Source organism: Grampus griseus, assembly GCF_964374135.1.
Source record: "Grampus griseus genome assembly, chromosome: 21".
NCBI lineage: Eukaryota > Metazoa > Chordata > Mammalia > Artiodactyla > Delphinidae > Grampus > Grampus griseus.
Window position 1 is genome coordinate 32764523 of NC_139015.1, and position 22110 is coordinate 32786632.

The following is a 22110-nucleotide window of genomic DNA, read 5'->3' on the forward strand; positions in this document are numbered from 1 at the left end:
ATGAAGGTGGGAATCAAGGTGGCAAGAAGCTTTAGAATAAAGTTAAAAGGCAAGGGACAAGAGGATAGTGCAAATACTTACAAAAACTTTACAAGTAAAATATACAAAAAAGTGTTAGTAGTAATATTTTAAAAATCTAACAAGTTCATAACAGACAACTACCCCATTAGAAAAATGAACTGGTGGCACAGTGGTTAAGAATCCACCTGCCAATGCAGGGGACATGGGTTCAATCGCTGGTCCAGGAAGACCCCACATGCCATGGAGTAACTAAGTCCATGCACCACAGCTACTGAACCTGTGTGCCACAACTACTGACGCCCGTGCACCAAGAGTGCAGCAACGAAGACCCAACGCAGCCAAAAATAAATAAATAAATAAATAAATAAGAAAAATGAACAAAGGATATAAATAGTAAATTCAGAAAAGAAGAAATACAAATGTCCAAGAAGCATAACTTAAGATGTGCACTGACAGTGTAAATAAGAACAACAACAAAAAAACCCCACACAGCCTAATCACAAAAACTTATTTTATCTAAATAATTATTCCATTATTGAAAAGGATTTAGAAAGGACTGGATTAGAAGACTGGAAGTATATGTCCCAAAATATTGATAGTGGTTAAACTGGATGGTGAGATAATCATTTATGTTACTTTTCTATTCTCCTTTTATATATTTCTTAGATTTTTCTACAGCAACCATGTATCATTTTGTTAAGCTTTTAATTTATTTATACACAAAGCAATTGCCTGGAATTGGCAGTTGAGTACGAACCCCAGGAGTTACTCTTGTAAGTAACATATTGCTGATGTCACATTTCCATTTCTTAAGCAGAACTATAAATTTTTCAGTTATAGGTCATCATGTTGTAATGACAGTTGCATTGCTCATTATCTAGGTTAAGGGCTTCTTAGTGTTTTTTTCACTTTGGCCCCTGCCGCAAAAGGAGGGGAATAAAACATAAAATATCTTTTGACACTGGTTGGCATATCTGCTAAAAAGTTTAGTATGGGAGGCATTCCTGTGATCGGCAGATTTCATTCCAGACTCCTGCCGCAGCCTTACAGGACTCCTCTGCAGCGGGGACTGCATTGCGGTCTATGTACTCTACTCGCACCCCATCATCTTACATACCCCATCATCTTACATACCCCACCATCTGAAGTTTTGACTTCAGAGTCAAAACCAGACTTCCCTTCTACGGAGAGGACTGAAGAAAACGTTATGCCTGGGAAGACAGGTACAACGCCTTAGGTTAGGAGTCCAAGGCTTCCCATAGGAACCCCACTGGGTTGTAATCCTGAGGCTCCCATTTCCCTTCCGCCAAATCTAAGCTCGGGTCCAACATCCTCCTCCCGGTCCTGCAGGCTCCAGGATCCTTTTTCTCTCTCGCCGTTGAGGCCCCTCCCCGGCCCCGCCCCCTGGCCTTGGGCCCCCACCGGCCCCGCCCCTCCCTGTGACGTCACTCGTGCGCCGCGCCCCCGCCCCCCCAGTCAGAAGCCCTCATTGTTCAGCCAGTCGCGCTGGTTTCGCCGCGTTGGGCTGATCCTGCGTCCTCTCCAGGTCGCAGCCCCTCCCGAAAGCTGGGCAAGGGGACCATCCCTGGCTGTGAGCTCTCTGCGGTCCTCGGGTGCAGGCCACCATGAGCAAACGGAAGGCGCCGCAGGAGACGCTCAACGGGGGCATCACCGACATGCTCACAGGTTAGCCCGGCCCGGCGCCGCTGCCTTTCTCCTCTCCTCCCTCCCCGCTGCTTTCCCTTCCTTCTCTCGAGTCCCGACAGCCCAAGGATGTCCGGCCCCTAGCAGCCCGGAGTCTTCCGTGCGGATCTTCCTCCGGCGCCGGTGGCAGATTGTCAGTCCTGCTGGAGACCCTTGAGTCACGCTTGGGCTGCCCTTAGCCTGGCCGGTGTACAAGCGGGGAGGTCCCTGTCCCTTAAGAGGTCGTTACGCCTCCTTCCAGGAAACTCAGTTCTCGTTTGTTTACTCGTGGTTCTTGTTCACCGAGCCTCTTGTTGCCTTTTCAGAACTCGCAAACTTTGAGAAGAACGTGAACCAGGCTATCCACAAGTACAATGCCTACAGGTGGGACGGGGGGGCATTCTCTGTTAGCATGCGTTCTCGGATGTGTGGCAATTAACAGGGCTGAGGGTCCAGTGGATATTAGGACCGTCTGTAGGAGGGGATAAAAAGCAAGAACTGAGGGTATTGACTCTGGTGGCACTTTACTGCGATATTTCTGGGAGAATTTGGGCAGAGTTCTGTAGGATCAGTTTTGATTAGTTGCCAATTCTGATTGAAAATAGGCTAATACATATTTTCCCCATCATTGAACGTGAATTACTGAAAATGCAGTTTGATTTTAAGTCATAATGAAAGACAGTGGGTGAGGTCTGTGCTGTAAAGTAGATGTGGTTCAGGGGACTCTTTCCATCTGGTTGGTGTGTGGCTGATCTGTCACCTTTTGAATCTCATCCTTGTCCGTTTCACCAGGGCCGTTATCCTAGCCGTTACTGCCATATCCGCCTGCTTCCGCCCCTTTAATCTGTAAACATGTCCAAGTCCCTCAGCTCTTAAGAGCAAAAACAAAGCAATCTTCTTCACCTCCCTCTGCCCTCTAGCTAGCACCTTTTTCTTTCCTCCACTTTACAGTTAACCTTGAATAATCTGTATTCCTTGCCTGGATTTCCTCATCCCCAGTCATTCTTTATCTCATTGCAGTGTAATTTCCATCCTGCCATTCCTCTGAAAAGGTTCTCACCCATATCTCATCTTACTGGACTCTCAGTGGCATCATCTTGACTTCCATGATGGCACAATCTTCTGTTCTTTCTCCTCTTGTATCTTACCTTTTAATGTTGGTAGTTCCCAGAGGTCTGCCCTGAGCCCTCTTTTCTCGCTTTTATACTTTCCTTGGCAATCTTACCATTCTTGGCTTTGAATACCAGTCAGTGACTCCAGATCTGTATTCACTGGGCTTTTCTCCAGATTTTCAAGCCTATGTTACCTTTGTCTCTACCCTTTCAAAACTAAACTCAACTCCCATCTTTGCTTCTCACTCACCATAACTAAAAGCTGATTACACTCCCTTTCGCTGCCTCCTGTGAATTCCTCCGTAAAATATTTGTACTGTTGTCCACACATTTGATGATCTCAAAATCAGAGAGCGATTCAACCCCGTATTCTACTTGAGTCTCAGGTGGCTTCAGAGAGGAGGTGTTTAGTCTTCAAGGAGCCCATCAGGAGATAAGGGAGAGGAGGAACAATCTAGAGAAAGGAAACAAAATGAGCCAAGGCACTGAGACACGAAGGGGTATTGCATTTTCTAGGAAGTCAGTAATTCAGTTTGCATAAGGGGTATAGTCTGAGTGGGCAGTAAGTCTGGAAAAGCAGGTGATGCCCTACCACCCCTGCAGGCTCCTCCCCAGCCCCCAGTCCCCATATACATTTCTCTTGATGTGACCAAAGTATTCTCTTGAATTAAATATTTCCTCTTTACCTTGATAAAACCCCAAAGCATCTGCATACAAAAGGCCTTTCCTGATTTAATTCTTCTTCCCTTTCAGGCTTTGTGCCATAGTGCCAATTATGTGGAACTGCTTGTCTTTGCTGAAACAATTTCCTCCACAAATTGCCCTCAGCCTACCTTTCCAGACTCATCATCAGTAACATGCTAATACAGAAGTCGAAATCCAAATCTGAAGGTTATATGTGCTAGAACAGAGTGAAAAACTAAGGCTTCAAAGACTATCCAGAAACTACATTTAGCATTGAAATTATAGACAGGATACCATCAGTGAGCTCCCAGGGTGGACCCAATCTGTCACCAGACTACTGAGCTAGGTATGTGTGGAGATGGCAAGGATACAGGTCACTGCTTTACGTGGAACCGAAATGAGAGCAATGAAAAAAAAGAACTGGTACAAGGACATAGGGGAATACAGTTTTAAGCCATGAATTTAAAAATAACCATCCATAAGCCAGTTTGGCATGTAGCAGTTTGAATACTTCTAGGTGGCACATTTTTTATGAAAGGAGAGTTATGAACAATTTCTAAAAACTAGCTATTAAAAAAAAAGCTCAGTGATATTTTCCACTTAATCCCAGAAAGGAAAGCCTACTGGTTTCCTGGATCTCCCTAGTTTTACATATACGGTTGAAACTGTGTTATTCTCAAATGCGAGGGTTTTCAGGATACTTTTACAAGTTAGAGATGCAGGTGGTCTGTCAGCTCATTGAGTTTTAAAGTTTTACACGGATGTGGAAGATAAGTTCACCTTGGTGAAAGTTTAAGCTGCGTATTTGTTTGTATGTATATTCCAGTTTAAGAAAAACTAATACTTTGCTGGCTTTCCAATTGGTTTTCCTTTTTTTTGTTCTTTTTACTTGTAGAAAAGCAGCATCTGTGATAGCAAAGTACCCACACAAAATAAAGAGTGGAGCAGAAGCTAAGAAACTGGTAAGTTTAGGGAGCAAGTTGATCGAAGAGCTCACACATGTACCGATCTGATGGGTTCCCACAAGATGGAATTTGCCTCCGAAGCTGCCTTGACCCACACGGGCAGATTTCACTGCTTTCTTGGAATAATATTAATGTGTTTCAAGCATACTTTTTCAAGCTTGGAGTGTTTTTATTGGGGGAGGGGGTGGATTTAAGATTTTTTTTAACATATGTAATTACAGTTTTCTTTCTCTACTTTGCCACGTACACGTGTACTCATTCTCACGCTGAATTTCAGCTTGAGTGTTACTCCTCAAGGAGAGTGTGGTAACAGAGCAGTACTCGCATGTCTGCTCGCTAGCTGTTCTTTCTGATCCCCAGGTAGAGGAACTTATGTGAGTTAGTGTTCCCAAGGAGCTCTTACCTACTAATAAGCACACGATTAAGCCCCTTTAGCCCTGTTCTCTGTAATTTCCGTGAAGCCCTGTATGCTAATAGTGTCACTCTCTGGGGGGACTTGGCATTCTCTGTTCCAACACATCCCTCATGTGATGCAGGTGTATGTAGAAGCCTGAGAACTTCTGTTCTAGAGCAAGTCCATGACAGCATTGTTATAATTTCAAAAACTGGAAAACATCTAAATGTTCTCCTGTACAGTAGTCTTAAAGTAAATTATGATACATTCCTACAATAATACACTATGCGGTCATTAAAGATGTTGTAGTTTATTTATCGATGCAGACATTTGTTCATGATTCATTTTTAAGTTAAAGCACTTTACAAAGCAGTATGATTCTATTTTTGTAAGAAAAAAGTAGCCGTATGTATACACACAGACACACACACACACACATACATATATACACGCACGTAACTTTGCATATATATATGAGCAAAAAAGAAGTCAGTACATAGCAGATGTTAAGTGGCAAGGTTACAGGTTATTTTAATTTTCAGGGTGATGAAATTAACAAGTGATTCTAATATTTTCTTTATGCAATTTTATATTTTCTAATTTTTCTACAACAAAAGTTAATTTTGAAAAAGCAAGGTCATTTAGAATTGTCTTATTAGGGCTCCTCTTTTGCCAATCATTTAAACATTTTGTCTTTGGGAGAATATATTTTTACTGGTGCTCAATTTTCTGTGTCCTTTGTTTGAAAACTGGTCATGTGACGATCACTGTTTTTTCATTTCTCATTTTTTCCTTTATCTTTTAGTGATTTGGTAAGCATAATATTTATGTGACTTTTATATTTTTTATTTTCTATGTAGCCTGGAGTAGGAACAAAAATTGCTGAAAAGATTGATGAATTTTTAGCTACTGGAAAATTGCGTAAACTGGAAAAGGTAAAATGCTAACTTACTTGTTTGCTTATAGTGTCTGCCTTTATGGCAGCTATCATGTAGCACCATTGCAGGGTGGGTGATGTCATCCACCCTCTGTTAGATTCAGTGAGAAAAGGGAGGAGCAGTTTATGGCTTTGTAAGTGTCCTATATTTTAGATTTTGAATATTGTTCTTATAAACTGTTCACTTATTTTATGTTGCATTTAAGAGACTATTAGCATCTGTGATAGAATTACTTCTTTATTTTCAGTACCATTTAGAAGGGAGATTATAAACTTTGACTAAATGATTGTTATCTTTTAGAATTTCTATGCTTAAACTCTCGCAAGCATTTTTATGGTTTTATTTCACCCTGATGATAGTCATTATATCACTTCTGGTCTTTTTATGAATAAGCCTTTTTAAAGTATTGGATAAATTAGCGAAGAGCCATCTTCATCTGCTTTCTTACTCACCTGTAACCACTGGGGTTTTACATGAATCCTTCTGCATGGGTTATCCAGGCAGTGTAAAAGCCTCTTCAAGTCTCTTAGCAGCCTAGTGTATTTCTAATAAGATCATTTGAGTCCTCAAGGCATTCCTAAATCATTGTTAGACTTTTTTTTTTTCCTTAAAGATTCGGCAGGATGATACGAGTTCATCCATCAACTTCCTGACTCGAGTTAGTGGCATTGGGTAAGAATTATTTTTTAAGCAGACACAGTAGTAGGGTTGTTTAATTTTTTTATGTCAGCCAAACTAAAGTACATGCTCTTTCTCTTCAAGGCCTGTACCTTTCCACCTCTGCGCCTTTGCCCATGCAGTTCACTCACCCATATTTTACACATCTCAGGCTGGTTCTTCAGAGGCTGCCGCGACTTTAAAAGCCCCATTCAAGGCACGTGAATCCAGTTTGAGTCCCCAGCCAGAAATAATCTCTCCTTCCTCTAAGCTCCATTAGCACTTGCTCTGTGGACTTATTATCACTCCCTCCACATTGTGGCTCTTTTGCCTCTCTGAGCGTGGTATTTATCTTAAACATTTAAGCTTTTTCTGTAGTACCTGGCATATGAGCTTGGAACAAGCACTCAAGTATTTCCTAATGAAGGCATCTCTATCTTAAAGTTGAGCTAGCAGAGGCTTCTTTGACACTGGAGAGAGTAAAGGTTAACACTGAAGTATTAGGGCTGCAGTGCTTCACTTAACTCTCTTCTTGATAAAATGAGGCCATTCTTTTAGGTATATGATGATTGTTCCTTAATGGCAACCATTTGATGAATGTTATTTTAAAATATATTAAATTCCTAAACCTAGTATACTGAAAAGGAGCATGACTCCTTGGGGACCCAAGACAATTATAAAATGTTAATATTTGTTTTAGAGAGCGTCTGTTACATTATTCTCATTTTCCAGGCAAGAAAACTGAATGCAGAAAGTGAGATAGCTGTGGCAGGGCCAGAATCAGAACCTGGGTCTCCCGACTCCCAGTCCAGATCTATTATTTCTATGCCACATTGCCCTCCTGATATGAATGTCAGTTTCTGTACCAAGGCTCTTTGTCATTAAAATCTCAGTTTAAGTATCATCTGAGAGGCCTTCCCTCACCACCCAATCTAAAGAAGACCCAGCCACTCTGTCATATTACCCTATTTTAATTCATCTACCAGATATTTTTCTTTGTTTATATATCTGTTTATTGTCTCTCTCTAACCACTGGAATGTATAAACAGGTAAGACCAGGGCCCTTATTTGTCTTATTCCTGCTGTATTTTCAGCACCTAGAAGAATATCTGACACATAATAGGCCCTCATTAAATCTCATTTGAATGAATGGTTTTCAAGTGCCTGTATGTCTGGTGTATGAATAATGTACGGCATTATGCCACCTAGCTGCTTGGATGTCTTTTTCATATCTAAATTTATGACTGTCTCCCTAGATTAAGGCTTCAATAATTTGAACATTACCAAAGTAACCACACAGTAGTTTAGCAGGTGTTTTTTTTAGCTCAAAGGTAGCTTTTATGTTTGACAAGAGGAGGCATAACTGGTTATTTGTTGGATCCTGAGTTTCACTTGACACTGAGATAATGCTTTTCTTTCTTTGTAGTCCTTCTGCTGCAAGGAAGTTTGTAGATGAAGGAATTAAGACATTAGAAGGTGAGTCTGTACAGTGGGTCACTAATTTCAGGTCAGATATAGTGCTGAAGGACCATGCTCTAACAAACTGGAATTTGAAAAACCCTTTCTCAATTAGTAGAAACGAATGGTAAGATTTTCTTTTTAACTCTACAGTAGAGAACAGATATAAAGTATAGCTTATATTCCCATTTTAAACATGTTTTGGTCTATAATTTAGAAAAAAATCAAGAAGAACAAGAAGTGGCTTCTTGGTTTAAAGGCAATGATTCATTTGTAGATTTTTAGACGATTTTTAAATTGCTTTTGTTTCTTTAATAAAATTCTAGACCATAAAGTCCTATACATTCAGCCTAAAAGCCAAGTTATGTATATTGAGAAAAATTCTGTTAAGAGGCTTGCAATGCTTATTGAAGGGATTTTTGCTTCCAAAGAAGTGATAAAAATAAAAGTCAAGTAATTATAAAACATTTTCCTTAAACCTAATAGAGCCATCTTTTAAATATAATTTATCTCTTCATGCTTTCAAGGGTATATACTATATGGATTCATTACAGCACATCTGTGGCACTTGGGGATTAATATTTGTGGGCTCAACTAATTTATAAGCAACCCAGATGGTCAGGTGGACAGATTTTGGAGACGGACTTGGGTTTGAATCCAGTCTCCACCCCTTTATTAAAATAGTTGACTGTGGGGGCTTCCCTGGTGGCGCAGTGGTTGAGAGTCCGCCTGCCGATGCAGGGGACACGGGTTCGTGCCCCAGTCCGGGAAGATCCCACATGCTGCGGAGCAGCTGGACCCGTGAGCCATGGCCGCTGAGCCTGCGCATCCGGAGCCTGTGCTCCGCAACGGAAGAGGCCACAACAGTGAGAGGGCCGCGTACCGCAAAAAAAAAAAAAAAAAAAAAGTTGACTGTGATACTTCAGTCTCTCAGCTACAAAATGGTATCATAATATCTCTCTCATATGATTTAATGCAATAATGTATGTAAAAGACTTAGCAGAGTGCTTGGTACCTAGTAAGTACTTAAAAATAGTAACTGACTCTTAAAAGGCATGATTAATTAGTAATATTATTAACTTGAGAATTTGTGTGAATCACATAGCTAGAGAATGAATTGTTCTATATATGCATCTCAGAGAGGGTTTGTGCTTTTCTGCGTGTGGCATATATAATTTACCTGAGTGAAATATTGGTTAAAGAGGTCAAGAGTTTGTTCCTCAAAGGTATTCGTTGCATCCCTTGGGGTGTCAAGGATCTCCTGTGGTGGTTTTACATTATTTCACCATTCACAGATATGTAATGTAATAGCTGTCGATATCCCTCTCTCCATATATAACAAACTCAATATTTCTGTGGCATTTTCGGTCATATACCTTAGTGTTTTCTGTGTGCACACAATTATGAGAAACATTACATGCTTATTTTTAATAATGAAGGTGCTTATTTTTCTCCATTTTATGTCTCCAGAGAGAATTTATGTTTGTGAATATAAGGGTGACCATAGGAGTTGCTTTTGAAGCATACGTATCTTGCCGTTTCTTTAACAAGACTCACTCCTGTGCCTGTACCCACTAAAGGACCACCCAGATGGGACTCGGTCACTTTCAGTTTAAGATATTACAGTTTTCTTGATTAAAAAAATGATAATACTACCTCTCCTTTCAATGGGATTTTTAGCATAGTGCCTGCACAAATCGGTACTCAATAAATATTAATCCAGTGAAGGAGTGAATGAACAAATGAACAGTATGAATGAACTTCTCATGCTGCTATTAACCGTAAATTAAGCAATATAGGTTCTTAGAAGGTGCGTTTTGCTATACTCAGTGAAGTTTGGTATGATCCTGGTATGTTTTATCTACTGTTCTATGTAGCTATAATTGAAATTTTGATTCAGTAAATAAAAATGATTATGCAGTCACTGTTGGGTTTTACTATTGACTTGAAGAATCACTTTTATCTAGTTCTTACTATCTGAAAGTTTTTTCATTTGCTTTTCAAAGTCATTTCAGTGTGTTTTCCAGGTAGTTCTTTGAAAAAAAGGATCACTGAAATTAGCATTTTTTTTCAAAAATGTTTAAATCAGCATCTCAACTTTATTTATCTTCTATACAGATCTCAGAAAAAATGAAGATAAATTGAACCATCATCAGCGAATTGGGCTAAAGTAAGATAGCAGATTTCCTTTTGACACTTGAAATGTAAAAGTAAAATTTTTTATAGCCATTCTTCCGTACACCATAAGTCTTCAGACTTAGCTAAACACAGCCATTTTACTAATCAGAAATGCTAAGATTTGTTGCAGACTCCTGTAGAGAATAAGCCTGTATTCACACGTGTTTTTTTACTGCCTTCTAGTTTGTTTGCTTGTTTTGAGTATATCCCACATTACCTTGACTTTAGCTGGGAACTTCCCCTTAAAATACATAGAACTGAGGGCCTCAGTTAGTCAGGGTATTTATTTCATGCTTACATTGTAGAAAGCACTGTCTCTGAGGTTAGGATATAAACAGATTCTGTGTAGCTCTTAAGAAGTTTAGAGTCTACCTGAGAAGACGGGACATGACCATGAAACACTAAATTTTTTTAAAAAGGAAAAGGAAGAAAACCCAGACACCTAAATACCAGAATAGGAATAACTAGTAGACGTGTCGTCTGTCAGCATGGGTAATTACTTTGTCAAGTGCAAGATACAGACCCCCTCTTCTGACTGATTATTTACAGCACGTAGTGTACGTGCATAAGCACGTACCTCCTCTGGTCTTAGGTTGCCTTGTTGGCCATTCAGTCCTAATAACCTTCTGAACTTCCCTGTTGATGCCTTACCACAATATTTTAAAACTTACACTGCCTTTCCAAAACTCTGAATCAGTAAAAGATCAGGATGGTGTAGTTCTCACTCTCCTTGCATTTACGTAGTTACATAGTAAATGGAGATCTTCTGAAGAACTTGCTTGTTGTGAGAATTGTTTTTGAACAGGCACTTTACCATTCTTAGATGTTATTTAATACTAAGATAGTATTTTTTTTTTTTTTTTTTTTTTTTTTTTTGCGGTACACTGGCTTCTTACTGTTGTGGCCTTTCCCGTTGCGGACGTGCAGGCTCAGCGGCCATGGCCCACGGGCCCAGCCGCTCCGCGGCATGTGGGATCCTCCCGGACCGGGACATGAACCCGTGTCCCCTGCATCGGCAGGCGGACTCTCAACCACTGCGCCACCAGGGAAATCCCCTAAGATAGTATTTTTAATAGCCTTATTGAAATATCATTTCATATACCAAGTAATTCACCCACTTAAAAGTGTGCAATTCAGTGTTTTTTTTATATTCCCAGAGTTGTGCAACCATGACTATAGTCAATTTTAGAACATTTTTGTTATCCCCAAAAAAGCCCAAACCCATTAGCCATCACTCCTCATTTCTTCCCAACTGCCCTTCCCTCCCCCAGCCCCTGGCAACCACTATTCTACTTTCTGTCTCTATAGATTTGTCTATTCTGGATATTTCATGTAAATGAAATCATAATATATGGTCTTTTGTGACTGACTTCTTTCACTTAGCATAATGTTGTCTCGGTTTATCCATATTGTTGGATAATATTTTAAAATACAAGTATTTTTCAGGATTTAAGAGCAATAAACTGTAATCCCTGGATTTGCCAGTAGGGAGCAGTCTAACTTGGAACCGTATTAACTTAAATATATTTATTTACTCTTGGTATGTGAATGCGAAGTTTATTTAAAATAAGTTTGGATGGAATATCTGGAATATCACAAAGCATGACACTTAAGGATTTTGATCCAAGTTAAGGAATAAACCTCTCCCCACCCCCCCAATTTTACTCTTGTCGTAATGAATTTTAGTCTTGATTTTTGAAAGATCTGCTTGTATAAGGACACTTGATAAAGTAGGCAGTTTAATTTCTAAGATTCAAATTTCACAAAAAATCTTTTGTCTACTTATTCTGTCTTTATAGATATTTTGAGGACTTTGAGAAAAGAATTCCTCGTGAAGAGATGTTACAAATGCAAGTAAGAGTGTGCTGAATTGTATTCTTTGGTTAGAATTGAGAATGTCAATTGGTGAAAAGCCATTTTTAGAATACTGACTTAAGTTTTCTTCTATTAGGATATTGTACTAAGTGAAGTTGAAAAAGTGGATTCTGAATACATTGCTACAGTCTGTGGCAGTTTCAGAAGAGGTAACATACTTCCTAAGCTTAGGTTATTCATGCCTTGATGTTAAAATTGCCTAATGTATATGAAAAACATGGATTAAAAAGATGTAATTTTTGTTACTTTATAGATTTACTAATATCTAGTAGTATTAGCTAAATTTATTTGTTTATAAATGGGAGTATAAATTAGAGGAAATTCATCCTGATTTTATTATAAGATGGGTTTTTTTGATGACTAGTTCTAATAAAATTATTATAAAATAATTTTAGGTATATTAAATGCTAATAGTGGTTATCTGGCTAGATGCTAGTGAAGCCATGAGTAGTTTTTATGTTTGTTGTTTTACTTTATTTAATTTTCTAAGTTTTCTCTAATGGATCTAAGTTTAATGTCTCAGAGACATCAGCTCAGAACCAGTTCTCAAAACAACCAGGTTCTTCAGAAGATCTTAATTTACTATGTGAATGTGAACAAAGTGAGAACCACACAATACTGGTCTCTTACTGGCTCAAAATTTTGGAAGGGTAACCTAAATTTTAAAATATTATCTTAAAAAATTGAAATAGAACTTTATTTAAAACCTTGAAATAGATGTCTGACTGAATCTGTGGCCACCTCTGGAGTTTTGCTTAGGAAGTGGTAATAGGCTATCAGAAATTCTCTGGGTAGCTGCTATAAGAATCTAGCATTCTCTTTTTTTTTTGCGGTATGCGGGCCTCTCACTGTTGTGGCCTCTCCCGTTGCGGAGCACAGGCTCTGGACGCGCAGGATCAGCGGTCATGGCTCACGGGCCTAGCCGCTCCACGGCATGTGGGATCTTCCCGGACCAGGGCACGAACCCGTGTCCCCTGCATCGGCAGGCAGACTCTCAACCACTGCGCCACCAGGGAAGCCCCAAGAATCTAGCATTCTTATCTATGATGCCATAATAGTAATTGTTACCAGTACTCATCAAGTGAATTCATTCAGAAGAATTGAAATGAATTTTCTGATTAACCTTTGCAGAGTTAGAGCATATTGTTTAATTTGAGATTTTTAAATATTTAGTGTTCATAGATATATTTTAAAGGTATATTTAAATGTTATTTTTATTCAGTATTGAGTAGTTACTTAGGTACATTTTTAATAATATTTAACCAATTGTATGCAACATATATCTAACATCAATTACTGTTGTTATCCCAGATTCTGCTGTTTACATTAATATACCTGAATAGTTGGACAGAAAATTGAACTCTTTTAACTAATTCTGAATATGAAGCACAGTGAAATAGAAAGTTAGGCTGTAAGAAGTAAGACTCTTCTATGTGTGTCATCACCTTGGTTCTGTGTTTGCCTAATTGATAAATTTACAAGGAGAATTCCATACATATTCTTTGCTATCATAGGGGCAGAGTCCAGTGGTGACATGGATGTTCTTCTTACCCATCCAAGCTTTACCTCTGAGTCAACCAAACAGGTACCTCAGAATTTATAAGCAAATGTGATCGGTCTTACACAGCAGTGAATATAATTTTCTAAATGATAGTTGGATATTTTCAGAATGAGTTTTTGTTTTAATCTTTCTGAAAGTCAGTTGAAGTGTTTTGTACTGACTGAATTCTTTGAGAGGCAAAGTAAGTTGTTGGAAGGGATAGGCATTGTTTGTCCACAAATAATTGGCAGGACAGTCTAGCATTTGGAAGAGATGAAATTTAGTAAAATACTTCCAGAATTATTTATTGTCTATCAAGAAACTTAAGCTCTGTTAGAAGACCCATGAAGGCAAAATGCTTTTGATTTTGGAATATATACCTTTTAAAGATGAAGCAGGTAACTTTTTGTTTAATGAAACAGATAAAGACAAATGATGTCTATTTGGGGGTATCATGATATTGGTGAAAAGTGGTGGTTTCATTTGATAAGATGAATTTTCTGTTAGAAGAAAAGGTACTCAGAACATAGGAAAACTAGGCATTTCTGCATAGAGCATCAGAAAACTCATTTTAAAAATGCTCTCTTGCTGTAACAGAGTAATTGCTTTTTTTCTTATTCCCTAATTATGATTCTATAGCCAAAGCTGTTACATCGTGTTGTGGAGCAGTTACAAAAGGTCCATTTTATTACAGACACTCTGTCAAAAGGGGAAACAAAGTTCATGGTAAGTACTCACTTGAATTAACACATTTAAAAAAAAACTGTGGAGACTGTCCAGTAACCATTCTGAGTGTGACCTCACTGTAGCTTAGTGTCACGGTCAGTAAATAGGACATCCTAGACCTTAGAGGAGATATATTCTCTAATCTGAGAATATTTTAGTAAAGAGGGTTTTTTTGTTGTTTTTGTTTTTTTTTAAATTTATTTGGTTGCATCAGGTCTTAGTTGCTGCAGGTGCACTCCTTAGTTGCAGCTCAAGGGCTCCTTAGTTGTGGCATGTGAACTCTTTGTTGCAGCATGCATGTGGGATCTAGTTCCCGGACCAAGGATCGAACCCTGCATTGGGAGCGTGGAGTCTTAACCACTGTGCCACTAGGGAAGTCCCAGTAAAGAGTTTTGTTCTAAATTCCCCACTTGTAAATAATCTGTGCCATTGGAATAGGTAATTATGCATAATCTGCTATTTTTAAAATATCCATAATGACTTTAATACATTATATTTTTTCCCTAAAATAGCAAATACTCTTTGACTCAGAATATATTAATAAGTGAGATTAGAATTGTCTGAAGAGTATTAATCTGTTACAAGACCAAAGAAAGAAGGCATCAGGGTACGTGATAGAACGTCCAGGGGAAGAACTATGCTATATGAAAGGGGCTCATAGAGGGGGCACCTGTGGAGTCGTCCCAGTGAAACACACTGTGATGGACTGTCAAAGTCCTGTGTTCTTCCTAGGGGATTAAGACTTGAGGATTCAAGACGAATAGCAAATGGATTAAAAACATTAATAAATGGTCCTGTATAAAAACCGAAGGCAAACAGAAATCTAGGGCTAATGTAATAAAGGCTTACATTTATCTGCTGCTCACTTAAATACAGCATTTGGGCGCTCTTTTCTCCATGCCCCCCTTTTCCTAAGTCAGAGACTATGCTTTTGGAGCATGGACATGCTAAAATTAGCAAGAGTCTCACTGTGTAGATTTGACAGTCTTAGCCAAAAGTAGAAGAAGATGGTTGAGATAGATAATTGAATTACCATGTCATTCAGAAAATGGAACGGTGGTTGCCAGGGCATGGGCGGGGCAGCAGGGAGATGGGGAGTGAGTGTTTATGGGGACAGAATGTCAGCTGGGGAAGATGAAAGAGTTCTGAAGACGGATGGTGGTGATGGTTGCATAACAGTGTGGATGTACTTAATGCCACTGAACTGCACACTTAAAAAGGGTTAAAGTGGTATATTTTATGTTATGTGTATTTAATCATATATGCAAAAAAACATGTCATTTGATTCAGCATGGTGATTTTAATGGGCTATGAAAGTATATTAACTAAGTTGTCACACTTTATCAGTATTTTCAAAAGAACTTTGGGAAAGGTAAAAATAAAAATTCTAGTCAGTTTTTGAGAATTACATTTATGATCTGTTCTCCCTAGTCTGTCAGGTTTTGAGCTCTTACTCTATGCTCAAAAATATATGCACACATGAGATATTAATAAAAATAGGATTTGTATATGCCATATGAACATCCTTTTAAGTTTAGATTGACTTTAAATCACTCAAAATGAATGTGCATAAATCTTACATTTAAAGAACATTCAATCAGATAAAATTCTAAAAATCATGTGCTAGACAAGTTGGGTTGTTTTTTTTTAAATAGTAGGAAAGTGTCCTGGTATGCCACCAGGGACCCCTTCTGACCTCTCTTCCTTCAGTAGTCATCTCTGTGAAAGCACTGGACTCTCTCCTGGGGAAGTGTAGCAGCTGTTTTCAGAGTTAGCCACCAGGAAGGTGTTTACACAATAAAAAAGCAGAAGCATTTTTTTACAGTCTGAACAGTATTCTTCTGTGCCCAAAGAGATCCAGAGGAAAGACCTACAGAGGCTGTAGTAATCCAGCTAGCAAGAATACAAGGAAAAATTACAAGCTGGTGGGCTGGGTGTAACCTGCAAAGGAAGGTGGGTAGCCAAGTATGTGAACATAAAGAGTTGCTGACATAGTGGAATTGGGTTATCCTAGTAGCTGCTCAAAGAAGGGAAGTCCTTTGTCTAGGAAGGTCAGAGGCAGCCAAATCCCAGTGATGCTGCAGAGTCGGCCGGTTCAGACCTCACAGTACATGTGGTGTGTGAAAGACTAGGACCGCTCACCCATCCTAGGATACGGGCTGGGGTTGTGGAAGTCTTGGCTCTATCTAGCCTTCCGTTCTCTCGGTCATACCTGGCAGCACATGTACAGGTATTGCCAGAAAGGGAATCCTCCAAACCTCTGTCCAGAAGAAAACAGGTTAGAAAATAAGAAAGCAGGCTTTTTGTTTGTTTTCAAAGTATAGAAGACTTAGACCACAATAAGAGACCAAGGCCTTTATGTTGTGACATAGGAATCCATCTTAGTGGATGGTCTGTGTATAAAGTTTGTATACTGTACACGTAGTTCATGTATTCACTGACGCTTAGAAAATGCCGTGTTTGAGCCTGCTGTTTTGACATGTATAATTAGTATTTGTTAGGATGAGAAGCACTCCAGGTCAACTTTCAAATCATTTTATTTTGGAGGCAATAAGAAGTGATTTGTGTCTTGTTGCAAACACGGTGGGTGTTGGTATGTTGCATTGTAGGAAAGGAGATTTGGATACGGAGGCTTTAAGATCTTTTGGTTCCATTACCAATTTGTTGTGTGACATTGACAAGTTGCTTTACTTCTCTAAGGCCTTAATTTTCTTATTTATAAAATGATATCCTTGCCCTCTGTCAAAGGACTGTTATGCAGATCAGATTAAGTAATATATGTGGAAACGTTGAAGGGTTTGTACAAATATCTTTTGAAGATACTGTATCTTCAAAGAGTTGTGCAGTGTTATACTAGTATAATACATAATAATAATATAAAAGATAATATATTTCTATTTGGAAATAGATCAGTTGGAAGAAGGTAGTAACCTGGAAAGAATTAAATTGGGGAACAGAAAAAGGGATAGAAAAAGAGAAGATGGTGCTATGAAAGAACAAAGAGGGGAGAATGAGTGTTAGTAGGAATGAGAAGGTGTATTCAGTCAATTCACCAAATACATACTTAGCATCTACTACATTCCAGGCTCTGCTCTAGGAGAATGGGATAGATTAGTGAATTTAAGTAGAACTTTTTTTTTTTTTTTTTTGCGGTACGTGGGCCTTTCACTGTTGTGGCCTCTCCCGTTGCGGAGCACAGGCTCTGGACGCGCAGGCTTAGCGGCCATGGCTCACGGGCCCAGCCGCTCCACGGCATGTGGGATCTTCCCGGACCGGGGCACGAACCCGTGTCCCCTGCATCGGCCGGCGGACTCTCAACCACTGCGCCACCAGTGAAGCCCTAAGTAGAACTTTTATTTGAGGGTATGGGAAGGGACTGCTACTTAACAATGAACATATTAAGTAGGTAAAACGTTAAGGTAATATTATTTTTTAAAAAGAAAGGGAGTGCAGGAGACGGTATTAAAGAGTCCGGCCTTATTGAGAAGATGAGACCTGGGGAAAGACTTGAAGTAAGGAAGTTAGGCAGGCAGGTCTCTGCGGGGAGAGAGAGGCAGGCAGGAGTCAGGGCAGTGACCCTGAGCACGTGAACATGAGCAGAGATCACCAAAGGAGTTAAGGTCTCTAGGTTTCTGAAAGGAAATTGGCTGCAAAATGAATTCAGCTTATGAAGTGGAGTAAACTCCACTCCATATCGATCCACTTGTTTTCAGAACATCTTGTTGCTATAAGCACTGACTAAATAGTTTTAAAGATATGACCATCTGTGTGTTTTTTAAGTTATCTTCAAAACATGAATTCTCTTAAACTAATAGTAATCAAAGCTTAGGAAAGCCAGGGTTATTCCAGCTCTTCTTGTAAACTCAGGGCCTTTAGTTAATTGAACTATTCTTCCCGTGAATATAATGACATTTGGAAGAAAAACCAATTTCCTCTGCATTTAGACGCCTTTTTACTTTATATATGGTGAGTACCACTCAAATTTTAGCGTTTCGTGCAGGTTTGACCTCGGAGGATGATTTTCTGTGAAATGTCTACAGCGAGGATTCACAGGACAATAGAAGATACCTTGGCTACACTTGGGGAAATGAAAGAGGCTTTATTTCAGACAGTCGGCATGAAGTGACCTAACTGAAATGCCAAACAAAACTAATCCACTCAATTGAATAAAGAATTTACAGTAATACAGAGAAATTCTTTAACATTAGCACTTCAGAAAAAGTGCAGGAAATAAAATTAGCCTTGAGGACAGGAACAAAGCCATTAGATGGAATCCTATTACTGATGTGACAAACAGAAAAATCATTGCCTGTGGGTTCAGACATCCAGCTCTGCAAGGTAATGCCTCATGGTAATTCCATTTGAAGGTTGAGTTGGAACTTGTTAGTGCCTAAGAAGGTAGGTTTCTTATTTGAAGATAAACAGGTTTCATTAATCTCTCAGGAATAGGAGTTGCTAAAGAAAATACCCATTTTAGATTTTAGATTTTGATTTTTCTATGTTGCTGAGTGAAAAGTATGTCTTTTAGTGATGTGTGTACCAACTCGACTGCTCTTTAGGACCAGAAACCTGTCACTTGTGTAGTTTTCTTAGAATGTGGCATTTGAAGCTTTAGATTTGAAACTTGGTGATGTTTGTATTTCTTTTTACATATTTATGCGTTGCTGCCCAGTCCATAAACTGTCCCCATTTTCCTGGAAAAGGAAAAGATAACAAACACACCTTGATAATTATTGTTTAAAAACTGCAGAAGTATTAAAAAAGAAAACTGCAGAAGTATAATGAAAACTCATCTGTAGAGAAGGAAGAAAACGATCCTCTAATTTTCTTATCTTTTAAATTTTTCTTAATTTTCCTCTCTCTGTCTTTTCTGATTTCTGGGAGATTTCCTCAATTTCAACTTCTACTTCTATCATATTTTAAATTTTGATTTAAATCTTTTCCTTGTGTTTTCTTTTTCTGTAGAATTCTGTCCTTATTTCATGGATAAAAATCTGTGATCTGAGAATATTACTGATAGCTTTTGTGTCTGTTTTCTTCTCCCTGAATAATCATTGTTTCTTCCAAGTTGCTTTTTTCTGTTTGTTTTGGTCTCTGTCTTTCACGCTTTCCTTGATTAGCTTCTCTTGTTTAGAGTCACACAAAAGCCAGACCCTCATAACCGGAACCCTTGCCTGCTGTTTCATGTGGTTCTTTAGTTATCATGAAGCACAGTAGGAAGGCAGGGATAGTATATAGTGCATAGAAAAGCTAGTAAGTTACAAGTGCTCACAATTCTAAAACCGCCTCCATTTAAAGCAAAAATAGCTTCACAGTTAACAGTCTTTGATTAGAATTAAGCCTTAAGTTTAAAAAAATCTTTAAACATTATTTTTAAATATACGTTTTAGGGTGTTTGCCAGCTTCCCAGTAAAAATGATGAAAAGGAATATCCACACAGGAGAATTGATATCAGGTATTACTCAAAATTTGTTGCTGACCTATTAACTTTTCCCTTCTTTTCCCCTTTTCCCCCTCCGTCTGTATGTCTTGGAATTTGCATAAATGTCTAAGACCCCTTTTCATTCCAAAGTGCCATGTGTCCCTGCAATAGACAATGTTTAGCCTGAAAGTATGTAAAGAATAATGACTGTCTGCAGAATCTACTTTATTATCTCTAGGTTCACCATGGTGTCTTCTGCAGCTCAGAGTAGATCCTGCCTGGGGAGAGTTGGTTGTAACAAGTGATACTGCTTTGCATTTGTCCACACCTCTTGCAGAGCATAGTTTACTGAAACCTCAGCTAACTGCAAAGTTGAGGTCATTTGAATGGTCTACCTAATGATGGTGTCCTCTTCAGTTATTGGACCACACAGACTTGTTTTGTGCCTTAATGATTTTAAGAGTACCATTTTTGCTAAATTGGAAATATGTAGTAAAAGATTGGTGAATTGTTTATTGGTTGTAGGTTGATACCCAAGGATCAGTATTACTGTGGTGTCCTCTATTTCACTGGGAGTGATATTTTCAATAAGAATATGAGAGCTCATGCCCTAGAAAAAGGCTTCACAATCAACGAATACACAATCCGTCCCTTGGGAGTCACTGGTGAGTATTTTTGTCTGCATTAGAGATAATCCTAGTCCTCTGGATATTTTGGTTTAGCAACTTTGGTTTTTCTAAAAAGCCTTTCAGTAACTGTGCCAGTTAATTGCAGTTTCTTTGGTATTGTTAGTCCCTCAGGCAACAAAAAAAGCTTTAATCCATAGGTGCTCCCAGGCCCTCAGTTGAAGGCCCATGATGACAAGATTCGTTTATTTCCAGCTCTATTAGAATGGATTAAATTCTTTCTACCTCTGGTGGTCAGTAAATAATCTTATTGATCTAAAGTGTTTTTGTTTTCTTAAATGTATCTCCAAGACTTCCAAAGAACCCAGGTATTTTTGTTAGTGCCAGGCCAAACTTGGTAGCTTTGGCCCCAAGCTTTTAAAGTTTAAAGAGTAAAAATTGCTTGATTTCTGTTGTATAGATCTTGTTAACATTTCACAATATACTGTGTGGTTTACTATTCTCTTCTAGGAAGATGAAGATTTTGTCTTTTTGTCCTAAAAGTGTTTTTCATCCCTGGTAGATGAGGGCTGTGCTTCTCACATGTCAATGTGTATACAAACCATGTGGGGACCTCGTTAAGTGCAGATTTTAATTCGGTGGCCTTCTGCATTGCCAGTAAGCTGCCAGGTGGTGCCAGTACTGCTAGTCTGGGGACCGTATTTTGAGTTGCAAAGGAACTCACTAGAGTATTTTCTCTAATACGGTGGAGATCCAGCAGACAGAAAAATCATGGATTAGGGCCACTTTAGCTGGCCAGAGTTGGGGTACTGAGGTTCTTTGTGTAGCGCCGGTAATATGTGTGGCAAAGCACAGACACAAGCTCACGGGGGAGGGGGAGGGCAGTCAATATCTTTTTTTTTTTTTTTTTTTTTTTTTTTGAGTGGCTTGGGGACTATTTTCTTTTTCCTCTGAAAGTGAGTCCTGTGTAGCTCTCAGTCCTGAAACCTCTAAACTCCAGAACTGGTTCATGAGGAAGGTTCTGTTCTCCCTCCTTGCAGGAGTTGCTGGAGAGCCGCTGCCCGTGGATAGTGAGAAGGACATCTTTGACTACATCCAGTGGAAATACCGAGAACCCAAGGATCGAAGTGAATGAGGCCCATCCTCCCCGGCACAGCCCAATAGGTCTTAATTTATTTCTTAACCTTTGCTACATAAGGGTCTGTGGTGTTTTTAAATAATTGTTTCTTCATGCTGTAGCTTGCGTTAGTCAATAAAACCTCTTGTACTATTATCAGATGATCTTGTGCTTATTTTATTAGCAAATACGTTTAAATTTATATATTCTGTTCATGATGACACTTTACTAAGGGTCAGTGGAGAGGAGTAAGAGATGAGATGATAACAAATCTTAAATGGGAATTTTTGCTTTTTCATTTTCTGCCCTTATGCTATAAACCACATTACCTCATTACCTTTCCTCCTATTTACTGATTGTAAATTAGTCAATTAGGCAAGCCTTTGGAAGAAGGTTCAATGTTTTTTAGAGACTTTTTTCTATGCTTGGCCCATATGCGATTTTGTAACATATACTTATAACCTAATTCCAAGAACAGGTGTGTGGTTTATCTCTTAAATGAAATCTGTAACAGTTGATTGTAATCCATCAGAAAGAGCTTCCCTAATTAAAACCACTTTTAATATGTACCCATGTGTATAAAATATGGTCTCTTATACTTTGAACAAAGATTTTACTTTTTTTTGCCCTAGTTTTCTTCCAGTGTAACTTTTAAGTTCAGATGGTCAAAATGTATAAGTAAAAGCACTCCTTGAAAGCCCTAGCTTTGAAATA

General features: G+C 38.8%; 1 protein-coding gene across 1 annotated transcript; it reads left to right on the top strand.

The window, feature by feature from the left end:
* Positions 1-1512: 1512 nt before the first annotated feature.
* Positions 1513-21535, top strand: POLB (DNA polymerase beta). The gene is made up of 14 exons (XM_082680315.1): positions 1513-1707; positions 2031-2088; positions 4396-4462; positions 5720-5794; positions 6411-6469; positions 7881-7930; positions 10031-10082; positions 11890-11944; positions 12042-12114; positions 13480-13550; positions 14145-14231; positions 19622-19686; positions 20179-20318; positions 21320-21535. The coding sequence occupies exons 1-14, from the start codon at positions 1647-1649 to the stop codon at positions 21412-21414; spliced, it is 1008 nt and encodes a 335-aa protein (XP_082536441.1). The 5' UTR covers positions 1513-1646; the 3' UTR covers positions 21415-21535.
* The last annotated feature ends 575 nt before the right edge of the window (positions 21536-22110 follow it).

What these genes read in the sequence shown, in the direction of transcription:
- POLB (XM_082680315.1), top strand. Translation starts at nt 1,647, where the DNA reads ATGAGCAAACGGAAGGCGCCGCAGGAGACGCTCAACGGGGGCATCACC. An exon ending in CACAAGTACAATGCCTACAG is followed by an intron (nt 2,089 to 4,395) that starts GTGGGACGGGGG and finishes TTTTACTTGTAG; the next exon opens with AAAAGCAGCATCTGTGATAG. An exon ending in AGGAATTAAGACATTAGAAG is followed by an intron (nt 7,931 to 10,030) that starts GTGAGTCTGTAC and finishes TCTTCTATACAG; the next exon opens with ATCTCAGAAAAAATGAAGAT.